The sequence below is a fragment of the Neomonachus schauinslandi genome, chromosome 2 (genome assembly GCF_002201575.2).
Source record: "Neomonachus schauinslandi chromosome 2, ASM220157v2, whole genome shotgun sequence".
NCBI classification, from domain to species: Eukaryota; Metazoa; Chordata; class Mammalia; order Carnivora; family Phocidae; genus Neomonachus; species Neomonachus schauinslandi.
In genome coordinates, this window is record NC_058404.1 from 192,125,516 (window position 1) to 192,139,593 (window position 14,078).

A 14,078-nucleotide genomic window follows, 5' to 3' on the forward strand; every position below is an offset into this window, starting at 1 on the left:
TACGGACTCTGAGAAACAAACTGAGGGTTCTAGAGGGGAGGGGGGTGGGGGGATGGATTAGCCCAGTGATGGGTATTAAGGAGGGCACGTACTGCATGGAGCACTGGGTGTTATACGAAAACAATGCATCGTGGAACACTACATCAAAAAGTAATGATGTAATGTATGGTGATTAGCATAACATAATAAAATAAAATTAAAAAAATAAAAATAAAAATACTGAAAAAGGGTCTGAGCAGACAAGGGCATGGAGTACAGGGAAGGGGCTTCACGGTAGGGCATGATTTATTTCAAAGGGCGGTTTTAGGAACACAGAGCTTCTGGGGAGAAACATGCAAAAGGGAGGAGAGGTGGCTTGTGGAGACATGTCACGTCTTATGTCATGATTTCAGAAGTCTACAGATTTGTCGAGAGCCCTGCCTTCCAAAAGCGGGCCCTGGTTCTCCCCCCTTTCTGTGGGGGCCGGACTTAGTTACTTGCTCCTAATGAGCAGGATATGAGGGCAGGTATGTAGCTTCTGACTCAAGCCCAGGAAAGGCACCGTGGCTTCCTCTTTGCTTTCTCTTGGATCTTTTGCTTTAGGGGAAATCAGCTGTCATGGCATGAAGACGCTCAAGCAGCTTGGAGGTGTCCTGACAACACCCAGCACCTGCGGGGCAGGAGGGTAAGCCACCTTGGAAGCAAACCCTCCCGACCCAGTCAAGCTTTCAACTGATTGCATTCTTGGCCTCCTTGTCTATAACCTCACGAGACCTCCAGAGTGAGAACAAGCTGAATATTGATTTGTAAAACAGTTACTATGGAATAAGGGGAAGTACTCCCAAGCTTCCATAAATCTAGGTAAAAAAATTACATTTTGATTTTGTTGCTTGTGCTTAGGTGTCATATCCAAAAACTCATTACCAGGACCCATGTCAAGGAGTTTTTTTCCTATGTTCCCTGCCACCACCACCCCCCTCCGCCCCCACCAGGAGTTTCATGGTTTCAGGTCTTACATTTAAGCCTTTAATCCATTTGATTTAGTTTTTTGTGCGTGGTGTCAGATAGGGGTCCACTTTCATTCTTTTACATGTGAATATCCAGTTATCCCAGCACCATTTATTGAAGAGACTGTCTTTTCTCCATTGAGTATTCTTGGCCCCCTTGTCAAATATTAGTTGACCATATGTGCTTGGGTTTATTTCTGGGCTCTTGATTCTGTTCCACTGGCCTGTTTTTCTGTTTTTATGCTGTTTTGATGACTGCAACTTTATAGTATAGCTTGAAATCAAAGTGTGATGCCTCCTGCTTTGTTCTTCTCAGGATTACTTTGGCTTTTGGGGTCTCTTGTGGTTCCACATAAATTTTAGGAGTGGTTTTTTTTTCTACTTCTGTAAAGAGCATCATTGAAATCTTTACAGAGATTGCATGGAATCTACAGATGGCTTTTGGCAGTATTGACATTTTAATAATATTAATTCTTTGATCCATGAACATGGGATAACTTTACATGTCTTTGTGTCTTCTTTGACTTCTTTCATCAGTGTCTTAGCACTTTTCAGAGTACAGGTCTTTCACCTCCTTAGTTAAATTTATTCCTAAGTATTTTATTGTTTTTGATACTATTGTAAACGGGATCAATTTCTTTATTTCATTCTCAGAAAATTTGTTGTAATTGTAAAGAAACGCTACTGATTTTTGTTTTTGTTTTGTTTTTAAAGATTTTACTTATTTATTTGAGAGAGAGAGAGCATGGGCCAGGGAGAGTGAAAAGGAGAAGCAGACTCCCTGCTGAGCAGGGAGCCCGATGTGGGGCTTGATCCCAGGACCCTGGGATCATGACCTGAGCCTAAGGCAGACACTTAACCAACTAAGCCATCTAGGCCACACCTAGGTACTCCACACTACTGACCTTTGTATGTTAATTTTGTATGCTGCAACTTTACTGAATTCATTGATTAGATCTAACAATTTTTTGGTTGAGTCTCTAGGATTATTTCTACATAAAATCAAAGCATCTGTAAATAGAGACAATTTTATTTTTTCCAATTCAGATACTTTTAATTGCTTTTTCTTGCCTGATTGCTCTGGCTAAGTCTTCTAGTATTATGTTGAAATAGGAGAGGTGAGAGTGAGCACCATTGTCTTGCTCCTGATTTTAGAGGAAAAGCCTTCAACCTTTCATCATTGAATATATTAGCTGTGGTTTTGTCATAGATGATCTTTATTATGTTGAGGTACATTCCTTCTATGTCTAATTTAAGAGTTTTTATCATGAATAGATATTGAATTTTGTCAAATGGGTTTTCTGTATCTATTAGAATTTCTTTCCTTTTTAAAAAGTAAAAAAATTATTTATTTAAAATTGTTTCAGTTTTATTGAGATATAATTGACATATCCAAATCTTTTTTTTTTTTAAAGTAAACTCTGTACCCAATGTGGGGCTCAAACTCACAACTCTGAGATCAAGAGTTGCATGTTCTACTGACTGAGAAGCCAGGCTCCCTGAATTTCTTTCCTTTTTAATGCTGAGTAATTTTCCATTGTATGTATATACCATATTTTGTTTATCCATTCATCTGCTCATGGATACTTGGGTTGCTTTTACCTTTTGGCTATTGAGAACACTTCTCTCAGAGTTAAGTGTACAAGTCTCTGTTTGAGTGCCTGCTTTCTATTCTTTTGCGTATATACCCAGAAATGGAGTTGCTAGAACATAGTAATTCCATGTTTGAATTTTTGAGGAATGACCAGACTGTTTTCATAGCAGCTGCACCATTTTATGTTGCCATCAGCAATGCACAAGGGTCTAATTTCTCTACATCCTTGCCAGCCCGTTTTTCTTTTTCTTTTCTTTTGTTTCTTTCTTTCTTTCTTTTCCTTTCTTTCTTTCTTTCTTAACAATAGCCATTCTAATTTGTGTAAAATGGTATCTCATTGTGGTTTTGATTTGCAGTTCCCTAATGATTAGAGATATGAAGTGTATTTCATGTACTTATTGGCCATTTGTATATCTTCTTTGGAGAGATGTTTATTCAAGTCCTTTGTCCATTTTTTTAATGGGATGTTTTCTTTTGTCTCACATGTGCCATGCACAGTTAGAGTCTGAGTCATAGCTTGGGTGTGGAATGGGGCACAAAAAGCTAATCACCTGTGAGGTTGTGGGAAGAAGGAGAGCAAGGATTCATTTGCCTGGGAGAGGCCAACATTTTGCATATGAGATGAATAGTAATCATTGTGTGGAGTCTAGCAAAATCTGTAAGCTGCCTTGTTCTGTTTTCTTCTTTTTCCACCAGAAATAGATAGATTTAATCAAGGTCCTTATTATCCAAATTGTGGGGTAAAATCAAAGGGTACAGAAAGTACCGTGAACATAGTATTCCTATTGCTTTCAACTAAGGGATGGATGAGCTGTTGTGTGTGGTGGTGGCAGGTTTGTCCTCAGCCACTTTCCTTCTGGTGAAGATGTCATCATCATCATCATCATCATCATCACCATCGTGGTCATTAACATCATCATCATCCCTCACCTCATTACCATCATAATATTAAATACCATTTTGTGTTCTTGCACAGGAGGCTCTTCTTCCTCTCCTTCCTCCTCCTCTTGGTTCGTTCGATCTCTCTTTTTGGCTTTTGGTTTTTCTTCTGATTCCTCTGGTTCAGGATCAAAGTTGAAAGTGAAGAAGTTATAGGCTTCTTCGGCAGAAGGGAAGCCAGGTGGAACCTAAGGAGAAGTGCGTGCAATAGAATTTTAGATTTTATTGAGAATTGAGAAGCTGAGATAAGTGTCACACAGCTCACTGAGAGCAGCTTCATGTTAGTGGCATCAAGCACATTCTAGGTATCCTAAGTGTATTACCTTTGTCAAAGGTACGAGATTACCTGTCACAAACTTTAACACATACGACAGGCAGTTGGTGGCTTCTTCGAATAAGTAATTTTAATAGTCACTTTTTTATAAACTAGCAAACATTCTCATAGGCACATAAATATATTATTTACAGCAGTAACAGCTTTTGAAAAAAATGATTAAAATACCAAAAAGTAGATTCATTATTTTATAGACCAATGCTGAGATAGTTTTGTTTAATTATGAGCAATCCAGGGGTCTGTTAACTTTTTTTTTTAAATGGTTTTTTTGGTTTTGATTCTTCTTGAGTTGGTACCCCCCGTTTTTCCCATAATGAAAGCTGGTACAACTTCAGAGCTGAAAAAATAGTCTTTTTGCTAACATTTCCTACCCTTCCATGCATCCCCCTTCACCCAGTCAGGCAGTATTCTAATCTCTCCTGCTGAGGTCTAGCATTTTAAAAGTAGGAATCAGTTCTCATGCTTTTTTCTTGCATATTCCATGGTAATAAGAGTCAGGGTACGTATATAAGCATCTGTCATTGGATATTTTTGGAAAACACAAACAAATAAACAAAAAACATGATTTAAAGCATGCATGATTTAAAAAGACAGGATTTCTCACCACGGGTTTAGGCTTGATTTTTCGTACAGAATCACAGAATTTTACTCTTGAGTAACTTTGGGAATCATCTTCTTTTTGAGTCCTTTGTACCTCCTCATCTGCCTATATGAGCAGAAAAAAGGATAGATAGAACATTTATTTATTATTTTAAAAAGGTTTTATTTATTTATTTGAGAGAGAGAGCTCGCATGAGTGAGGCGAGGAGCAGAGGAAGAGGGACAAGCGACTCCACGCTGAGCGTGGAGCCTGATGCAGGGCTTGATCTCATGACCCTGAGATCATGACCTGAGCCTAAATCAAGTGTTGGACGCTCAACCGACTGAAACACCCAGGTGTCCCAGGATAGACAGAACATTTAAATCAAGAAACTAAAGATGTTCTAAAACAAGCCCATTAACTCTCAAAGGGGAAACCATCTGACCATTGGTGCAGACCATCATTCCCAAGGAATGAAATGCTTACAAATGTCAAATATATTTGAAGGTTAAGGTTGCTGAATATTTTCTTAGCTCTGTCTCTCTCAAGACTAAACAAATACAAAATTTTATACTCAAAGGACCCTAAAATGACAAATGCTTTTCTTCTACAAATCAATAGATTATCTAGTTCACAGAGGACCATTTCCAAACAATTTATGAAGAAAAGCATCAATAATGCCTGGATGTGAATAAATCTGACATATACCCTCCAGGGCACTAGGCCTGTCCTTGTGAGCCCCTGGGTCTGCTCTCCCCGCTGGAAGCCAAATTCTATCTATGATAGCCCCATGTGGTAATTCGCATTATGGAGGTTCCCTTCATCCTGTAATGACCAATCCACCAAGGGTTGTTCCCACTTTGTCCTCATCTCTGCTTTTAATCCACCTCTTTCAGAACCTGGCTACTTCTCCTTTTCCACTCAGCACAATCCAAATGCCAAGCCTTCCTTTTGAGTAACTCCAAGCCATTCCAATAGTATATCTGGAGCTTCATTGTAAGAAGGGACAAACTTCTTCTACCTGTGATGGAAACCTTGTTATTATTATCTGGACTGAGACTTGTGTCACAGCATGGAATAATTTTCATCAGGGAAAATGGAATGTAGTGTATTTGCACTGGGCCCCTCCCACATATCCTTCCCAAGTCCTACCTGTTTTTCCAGACCATGCAAAGCTACTTCCTTTCTCAGACTCCTCCATCCTAAAATGAAATCTCTTTTCTAGAATCTTATTGTCTGAGGCATATCAGGTGCTATTCTGTCTAGCTTAGTAATCAAACCATGGGCTCTGGAGGCTGACTGCCTGGCTGTGAATCCCAACTCCACCACTTACAGCTTAGACACTTGTTTTGAGCATCAAGTAAAGCAATGCACCTAAAATATGCCCACAGTTATGGCTCAATCATGGTGGGTCTTACTACCACATTCTTAATTTTCTTTTTACATGTCTTTGATCTCCCTGGTTTGTATTTACATCACATGACCATAAATGTTTTATTTTAGTCTGCCAGAGACTAGAGACTGAGGCATAGAATTTTACATAAATGGGAATGGCATATATATATATATATATATATATATATATACTTGATATTATGATAGATTACATCTAAGTGATACTCTGGTTTTTCTTCTGGCCAGGCTGGACATCTAGTTGCATACAGGTGAAATTTCATAGCACCTGGTTTTAGCTGTTCCAAGGATCTCAAGCTCTCATCACTGGCCTGCGGGACCCACTCAGACATTCTGAGACTTAGACAAAACCAGGAAGGCCAGGAGCCTTGGGCAAATCCTGCTGGGAACAGAAGCCATGAGACAAACACCCTCTCTTCCAGGTCCTAGGCAGGCAATTCTGAGAAACATTCTCCTCAGCAGGGCCCTGGCAGGATCGAGCCCTGGGCACCACAGCATTAGCCAGCTCAGTAACATTCACCAGAACGGGCTTTCCCTCCTGTTTCTTTCTCCCCAGTTCCCAACTCCTGTTCATTGATACCACTTCTCAGAATAAGCCACACAAATAAGGCATGAAAAATCCTTGCCTCAGCTCTAGTTTCTGGTGGGAAGTGGGGTCCAGAGAGGAGATAAATTACACTTCCAAGATCACGCAGCTGGTGAGTGAGGTTGCCAGCATTTAACGCTGGGCAGTTGGGGTCCAGCATCTGGGCTCTTCCTGTCTTCCATTCTTTGCTCAAGAGGATGTAAATGGACCACTTTTTCAATATTCCTTCTGGGTTGAGGTCTATACATCAACAAATCTGCTCTGTGAGATATTCTGTTAATAGCCTGAGGTCAGGTCTAAAAAAGGGCAGTGAGTCAATTGTTCATGTAACTTGGCTATTTTGCACCCTTGTCCACTGTATCATTGAAACCCAACACTGGAAGAGAAAGAAACTATGGAACCCGGCCTGTCTGTCACAACTTCATGGGAAAAGGAGTCACTTATTCCTGCCAGGTCAGCCTGTCCTGTCACACCATGCATGCAGGTCGTTGAGACATGAGCTGAGCTCTGCAGTCCCCCAGCTCCTGCCCACTCGGTTTTATTCTTCCCTTTGGTAAGTTATACAGCCTCTGATGGCTGAATCAGACTTTAAAAAGGCACTATCATGATTAACCTGAATCTAAAGAAATACAAAATACAATGAAATTGACTATTGAAGCTGTTTCATTCCCTAAGCCAAAATGTATAAGACTGATGCCTCTTCTTCCTCCCTGCAGTTGGCTAAGGTAGACACACATATTTATCTTATTTAGTGAGCCTTAGAACTGATTTTTCTTTACCGGAGTTTTTTCTTTCTTTCTTTCTTTCTTTCTCTCTTTCTTTCTTTCTTTCTTTCTTTCTTTCTTTCTTTCTTTCTCTCTCTCTCTCTCTCTCTTTCTTTCTTTCTTTCTTTCTTTCTTGAGAGCTAAAATCATCCAGTATTGTTATGGTTCCAGGGCTGTGCTGAAAGCAATTTTATATATCCTTTCCATATCGTTCACTAAAATTCACTTTCATAACCACTTGGGGTCATCAAGGAGAAAAAAACCAAAGGGAGGTATTTTTTAAAAGCCTGTGGACTGGAAGGTGAGTTATAGCCCAGATCTGAGAGCTCCTGGCTTAGCTAAGTGAAGACTGAGAGCATTAGCCGTGTCCCACCTCTGGGACTTTTCTGAAAATAAAAAAAAAAGAGAGAGAGAGATAAGGCAGTTGATGTTCGTCTCATGTTGTTTTGCCAATTGGCCATGAATGCACGCAGAGGGCAAGGAGAGACTGAAGAGAAGCAGACCATTCTAGATTTGGAGGTGGAAGTTTTAATCAGCAAGGGAACTTACGAGGCATGTCTTGGGTGGCTGCAAGATGAGATCCCCGCTCCTGCCTGCCAAATCTTAGAAGTTTATACAGAGGTCCTAACTGGGTTCAGTCAAGTATACCAGGCAGATGGTCAACACCACATTCCTATCTCAAGGCTGTATTCCTGGGGCAGCTTCTGGGAGTGGGAAAGGCAAGTGGGACACACATTCCCAAGACAGGGGAGGGGGTGAGGAGCCTCCAATTGCTTGGGTCCAGCTCGCAGGTCAACCAGCGGTCATGCCTTTTTGATGACCTCTTCTAACACCTCAAATCCATAGAATGGCTCTTAGGGGATATGGAATATAATAGATATAAGTCAAGGTCCTGCTCACAAAAAGCAATAAATACTCTGTAAGCCAAGGGAGTATATTTTTACTTCTACAACTTAAAGCTTTATTGGGGATATCATATTCATGGCCCATGGACAAGTGAGAGCTGCCATGACTTTGTGAATGGTTATCAATCAGAAAGTATAGACAGGCTCAGGGATGCCTGGGTGGCTCAGTCAGTTAAGCATCTGCTTTCAGCTCGGGTCATGATCCCAGGGTCCTGGGATCGAGTCCCACATCAGGCTCCCTGCTTAGCGGGGAGCCAGCTTCTCCCTCTGCCTGCCCCCCACTCATGCTCTCTCTCTCTTTCTCTCTCTCTCTCTCTCAAATAAATAAAATCTTAAAAAAAAAAAAGTATAGACAGGCTCAGATATAAGAGACCAGATCATCTGATCATTTAGCCCATCTGACCAGATGCCAGGATTCACACACCTAACAACATAACGGAAGTGTTTGTGTCAAGCTGATGAGATTTTATGTAGTTTTTATTTTTCAATATTTTAAAATTATGGCTTTTACAATGAAGAAAATAATTTGGAATCAAAGAAAAATAAATGTCTCCTCAGCAGAATGGAGCAACAAACTGTCATAAAACCATTTCATCAGACCATGGAACGTTTCTACTAAAGAATCATGGGCCATGAAACATGAACACGGATATAACTTTCCTTGTAATCGTGCAATCTTTGGCTTGTTTGGGATGAATATAGGCAAAATGTTATAACATCTCGTCACAGAAAAAGAGAAGGCATCCTCTAAGCAGTCAGTGGTTTTTCTACAGAAATTCCTTCACACCTGCGCTTCTTTGTCTCAAGAGTGAAACCAACCCAAACCATCATGATCCACAACAAACAAGTGGATTAGACTTGTAGACACTTCACTGAGCCATTTGTTCTGTTCTTTCCTTCCTTCTTCCACCCTCTTACAGGCTTGTCCTTCATCTACACCCCTGACAAGACTTTCTTCTGTCTTTTACTGGCTTCCTATCCTCCTCATGGGCCTTAACTGTCAGTTTTTCTCCAAGTGTCAAGACCGTCCTCATTCAGTCTTGTTCTGTCAGGAAACAAAGGCTGCTCAAAACTCCAAAACTCACCACAGTAGAAATGCTTCCGAAACTGGTTTCTCCAAGCCTGGTCTCTTCCTTTGTATGTGTTTCTAGAGGCTCACACATTGACATGTCCCCCTAGCACCTCAGATTCAAACAAAATTCACTCCAGTGCATTCAAGCCACCTCCCCAGCCTGTGGTCAACTGCTTTCCATGGCTTGTAGGAAACCACCGAGGCCCTTTGTGTGACATTCAAGGCCCCCACCATCCCACCTTACTTTCCTACTGCACTCCTATCTCTCTCTGCTTCCCAGCAAGATCCACAGGCCAGCAACACTGACCCAGGAAGACAGACTGGGAATGACAAAGAGCTGGAATCTGATCCTGACTCTTGCATGCATGCCCTGTGACCTGGGAACGGCCTCGCGGCTGCTTTGAACCTTAGTTTCCTCATTGGTCAAACATGAACGAACACTATAGAACCCACACCTCAGGGTGTTGGGATAATGACATATGAGAACACAGGGAAAACACGTGGCCTGAGCAAGACTCTATAAATGGTAGCTATGATGATTATTGATAAGCACTGAATGCCTCCTCTGTGCACAGCTCTGTTCTAGAAACTCTAGAAACAGCTCTGGAGATGTTATATTCTGCTTCATTGTTTTTGATCACAAAGTAGAGAAGGTCTGTTTCTCACCTCCGTGCCAAATTCAGTTTCCAATTCTTTCTCGCTGGGACTTTGTAAGCGCCTGGGCCGAGGGGTGGGAATTTCCTGCAGCAACGTGCTTTCTGCTTTGGACTACAAAGTCAAACAGAGAATCACTGCTGGGTAGCGACAGGAATGCTGTGAAAACCTCAGTCACCATCTTGGTAGAAAACAATCTGTAAAGACTACGTGCTGCACCTCTTCAAGAGAGAAGAGCAAGTGAAATGGTTAAGGAAAACGACGCTGACTACCTCTTAAGCATAATTTTCCACCTGTGCCAATGTTAAATACCACATTAATATTTAAAACAAGAAAAACAAATCTAACGGCATTCAAACCCGTGCAGTTTTGAGCAGACAGAGCATCCCAGACGAGACCTGAGGAACGGCAATCAGCCACCGAGCAAAATATTCATGTGGTTTTCCTCACCCTTGCAGCTTGTAATTTCTCTCTCATGCGTTCCCTCATGGAAAATTCTGCAAAGCCTGTCCTGGAAGCTGAAGGAATTGGAGGTAAGCCTAAAAAAACACAGGAAAATCACTTTAAAACAATGTTTTTTTTTTTCCCAAAGGGAAGATGAGATTAAAAAATAACATGAGAATGTAATTTTATTTTGTAAAGTTAGAACTTTACATAAGCAAACATGAGCTCATGCTGACAGACATCCATGTGACGTACTGAGTGCATGTCTTGGCTTCTTTGTGACTGACAGGGCGAACCTCGGTCCTGCCAGGAGCGCCACGCCGACTTAACCAAGAGTAAAATGAATGACATTCGACGGTTCAAAGCACAGATGCACCAATTCAATTACTAGTGGGAACAGACCTTCCAATCTGTTGAACTGAGAAACAGGCTTGTAGGTGAACAGATAGCTACTGAGTCCGGGTTCAGCTTCCAACAGCATCGATCACTTCAGAGAAACCTTTCTACAGTCCCAAGCCATGGCCCTAGGCTACATCGTAGACACGGCATGTATTTTGAACCTATTGTTAAATATATGTGTAAATCTCATGGACTGTTGTGTACCTTCGAGTTTCGGGGAGGACACAGGTGTTACGACCACTAGGGATCTTGAGGACCCAGACTCTGAGGCCCCCGGAGTAAGTGACTGGCTCTCTGATTGCATACCTGGGATGTGAGATGTTTGGGACTGCTCCTGGTTCTCTCGTTCCCAATGCGCTGAACCAAAGTGTTTGGGGAACAGAATGTTACCACGTTTGGAGCAGAAGGGCCGGACCGGGGTAGAGTAGGATATAAGATGGCAGGAGTTTGGGATCGAATTATGGGGAGCCTCTGATGTCACACGAAGGAGCCTAGAACTTATTCTTCAAGTGGTGGGGGAGTCCTCGGGTTGCAGGTATGGGGTGGGTGGGTGGAGAGAGGAAGGCACCAGGGACCCCAGCTTGGAAGTCCCCGTGAGTCAGTGGGAGCAACCACACAGAGGCCACGAGAAGGAAAGGACAACAGGACCCAGTGACCAGAGGAGGTCATGTGGTTCTCGCAGTAGCGCATCTTCCCAGCACTTGTCAGGTGTGCAAATCCTCAGGCCAGGCCCAGACCTACTGACCCAGAAGCTGGAGCCCAGCAATCTAGGGGATTTAAGCACACACTCAAGGTAGAGGACCCCTGGTTTAGAGAAAGAAGGAGGAGGGAATGATGCCTGAGTTTTGACTGAGTTGACACTGATGGGCCTTATTTGGTCACAGGACACATCTGAGGTGCTGGTGGGATGTGAAAACGTGTGCTTGTCCAGCGCCCGGGGCTCTGGGCAAGGCTGGGCCTGGAGGAAAGACTGAGGAAGCATGTCTACCGTGGCGGATGCTGGTGTCTGGAGAAAGCCTTTCCTGAGGCAGAGCATGCAGGAAGAGGGGTTTCTGACACCTGTGGCCATCAGCACTGTTGAGAGGAGGAGGGCTGGTAAGTGCAAGAAAAAGCGAGAGAAGATACTCTATTAGAAGGGAGAAGGACCAGCAGCGGGGAGAAGGAGGAGGAGGAGGGATGGGCTGCAAAGGTCTCTGCTAGCAACAGATTTGCAGCTCCTTTGGCGCTGGCTTCGTGCACAAGGGAAGAGGGTCCTGGGCTTCCAAGCTCATTTCTGCAGCCTGGCACAGTTTGCTGGGTTGGGTGATAGAAAGGCAGAAAATCCTTCTTCCATAGGCTCCAACCATGGCACTCACTCCGTGCCTGGAAGGAGGCAGGAAATAGTGACCGTAAAGATAGTGGTCTTGGGTGTGTGGGTTGAGATTCAAGTTCTTTAAGAGAATCTCCGTCAACCCAACCCTGAAATGGCCTTTGACATTCTTTTTTTTTTTTTTTTTTTTTTTTTTAAAGATTTTATTTATTTATTTGAGAGAGAGAGAATGAGAGACAGAGAGCACGAGAGGGAAGAGGGCAGAGGGAGAAGCAGACCCCCCGCCGAGCAGGGAGCCCGATGTGGGACTCGATCCCGGGACTCCAGGATCAGGACCTGAGCCGAAGGCAGTCGCTTAACCAACTGAGCCACCCAGGCGCCCTGACATTCTTTTTTAACTCGTTTGAAAAAATGATCGAGCCATTACTTTCCATTTTAAAGATCACGTCAACATGGCAGATCTTATCCGCTGTTCTGTTAGGGTCCCAAGACTTTTCCTGTACAGAATTGGCCACATTTTGAACTTACATATTTGTGTGATTATTTGGTTGATACCTGTTTCCTCCCCCAGGTTCCACAGTCCCCAGCCACACAGGGCAGGCACATGGCAAGTGTCATTAAGTGTGTGTGGTCCCCTGAGCGGGTAAAGAAAGGGCTTCTGGACTCGTGCTCGCCAGTCTTGTTCTCCAGCTGGCCACCCACCTTGCTTCTGCCCCCAAAAGAAGGATGTTTATAGTCAACAATAAGTGTCTTTAAACATGAAAATGCACCTTGCTTATTTACTTCCCCTCCTTTTTTTTTTTAAAAAAAAAAGAGAATCAGTTTTTCAACTTTACTTAAAATAGCTACCATTTATATGTAGTTCACTAGAATAATTTTATATATTTGTCTTTAAAAGGGAGACAAGATATTTTATTGAACACTATCTCTTCTGAATAAAAAAACCCAAAGTGGCTTCTCTAGAATTGCTTTGAAAAGCTTTGAAAGATTTTGAAATGGTAAAAAGTAGTTCTTGCTTGACATTTTAGAGTCCATGCTAGGGGAAGACGTTTCCAGGGTGTGGACATTCCCGAGTCCGATCTGCAGAACTAGCTGGGGAGGTGTCATTTTCCCAGCGAGAACGTGACCCACTCAAGGGCAAAGACTGTGTTGGTGACCTATGTACCTGGCACTGAGCAGCACTAAATCAATGAAGGAAAACACATAAAGGAGGGCGTGAGGGAAACTGTACAAACAAAATAAATGTAATTCTCATTTGGGTGAAACCAGATGGTGATGACACAGTTTTTTCAAGATAACATGATGAACCATGTGTACTCCCTTTAACATAATAACTGATAGAGATTAGGTGCTTTCATTTTTATCTGGGTAGAATAATATAGCAGTGTTTCTTTAAACAACTAGAACTAAAATAACCCTCCTAATAGGGGCGCCTGAGTGGCTCAGGCGTTAAGCGTCTGCCTTCGGCTCAGGTCATGATCCCAGGCTCCTGGGATCGAGCCCCGCATCGGGCTCCCTGCTCTACGGGAAGCCTGCTTCTACCTCTCCCACTCCCCCTGCTTGGGTTCCCTCTCTCGCTGTGTCTCTCTCTCTCTCTCTGTCAAATAAATAAATAAAATCTTAAAAAAAAAAAAATAATAACCCTCCTAAGACATTGTTTCCCCTAATTTAGTGTCAGTTCCTTCACTACATTACTACTCTGCCATGTGATCCCAAACCATGTCTATTTTTCCTGCCCTGGGGACCAGAGCTGACTTGCCAAGCCCGAGGACAGCTGTGACTTCACAGTTTCACACACAGGCTCTTGGACACAGCCGAGCACACCTGGTGTGAATAAAGTTTCCGCAGAGTCCAATGTGAAGGGTGTGATGAAAATAATTTTAAAAATTAGGAAAGACTTGATTTGGAGGCCTACAAGAACTTGCAGATAATGAGAGAATTGTGAGACACTCCGTTAAACATATATATATGACGTCAATTGGTATGATATACGGATTTCCTTGGCAAGGTGGTGTTTCTCACAGAGGCAGCAGGATGATGTCCTCACAACGCTGCTCCGGCTTCCCAGGAAACCCACCCATCCCGAGGCTGCATCAGCC

At 42.7% G+C, this 14,078-nt stretch overlaps 1 protein-coding gene across 1 annotated transcript in view; it reads right to left on the reverse strand.

Annotated features, from left to right (window-relative positions):
• The window catches only part of CC2D2A (coiled-coil and C2 domain containing 2A), a 132,059-nt gene that overhangs the window by 96,646 nt on the left and 21,335 nt on the right, over positions 1–14,078 (reverse strand). The window contains exons 4-7 of the mRNA XM_044912779.1: positions 10,278–10,366; positions 9,840–9,941; positions 4,458–4,559; positions 3,537–3,707 (exon numbers count right to left, since the gene is read on the reverse strand). Coding sequence (XP_044768714.1) covers positions 3,537–3,707; positions 4,458–4,559; positions 9,840–9,941; positions 10,278–10,366 — 464 coding nt within the window. The remainder of the gene's footprint in view (positions 1–3,536; positions 3,708–4,457; positions 4,560–9,839; positions 9,942–10,277; positions 10,367–14,078) is intronic.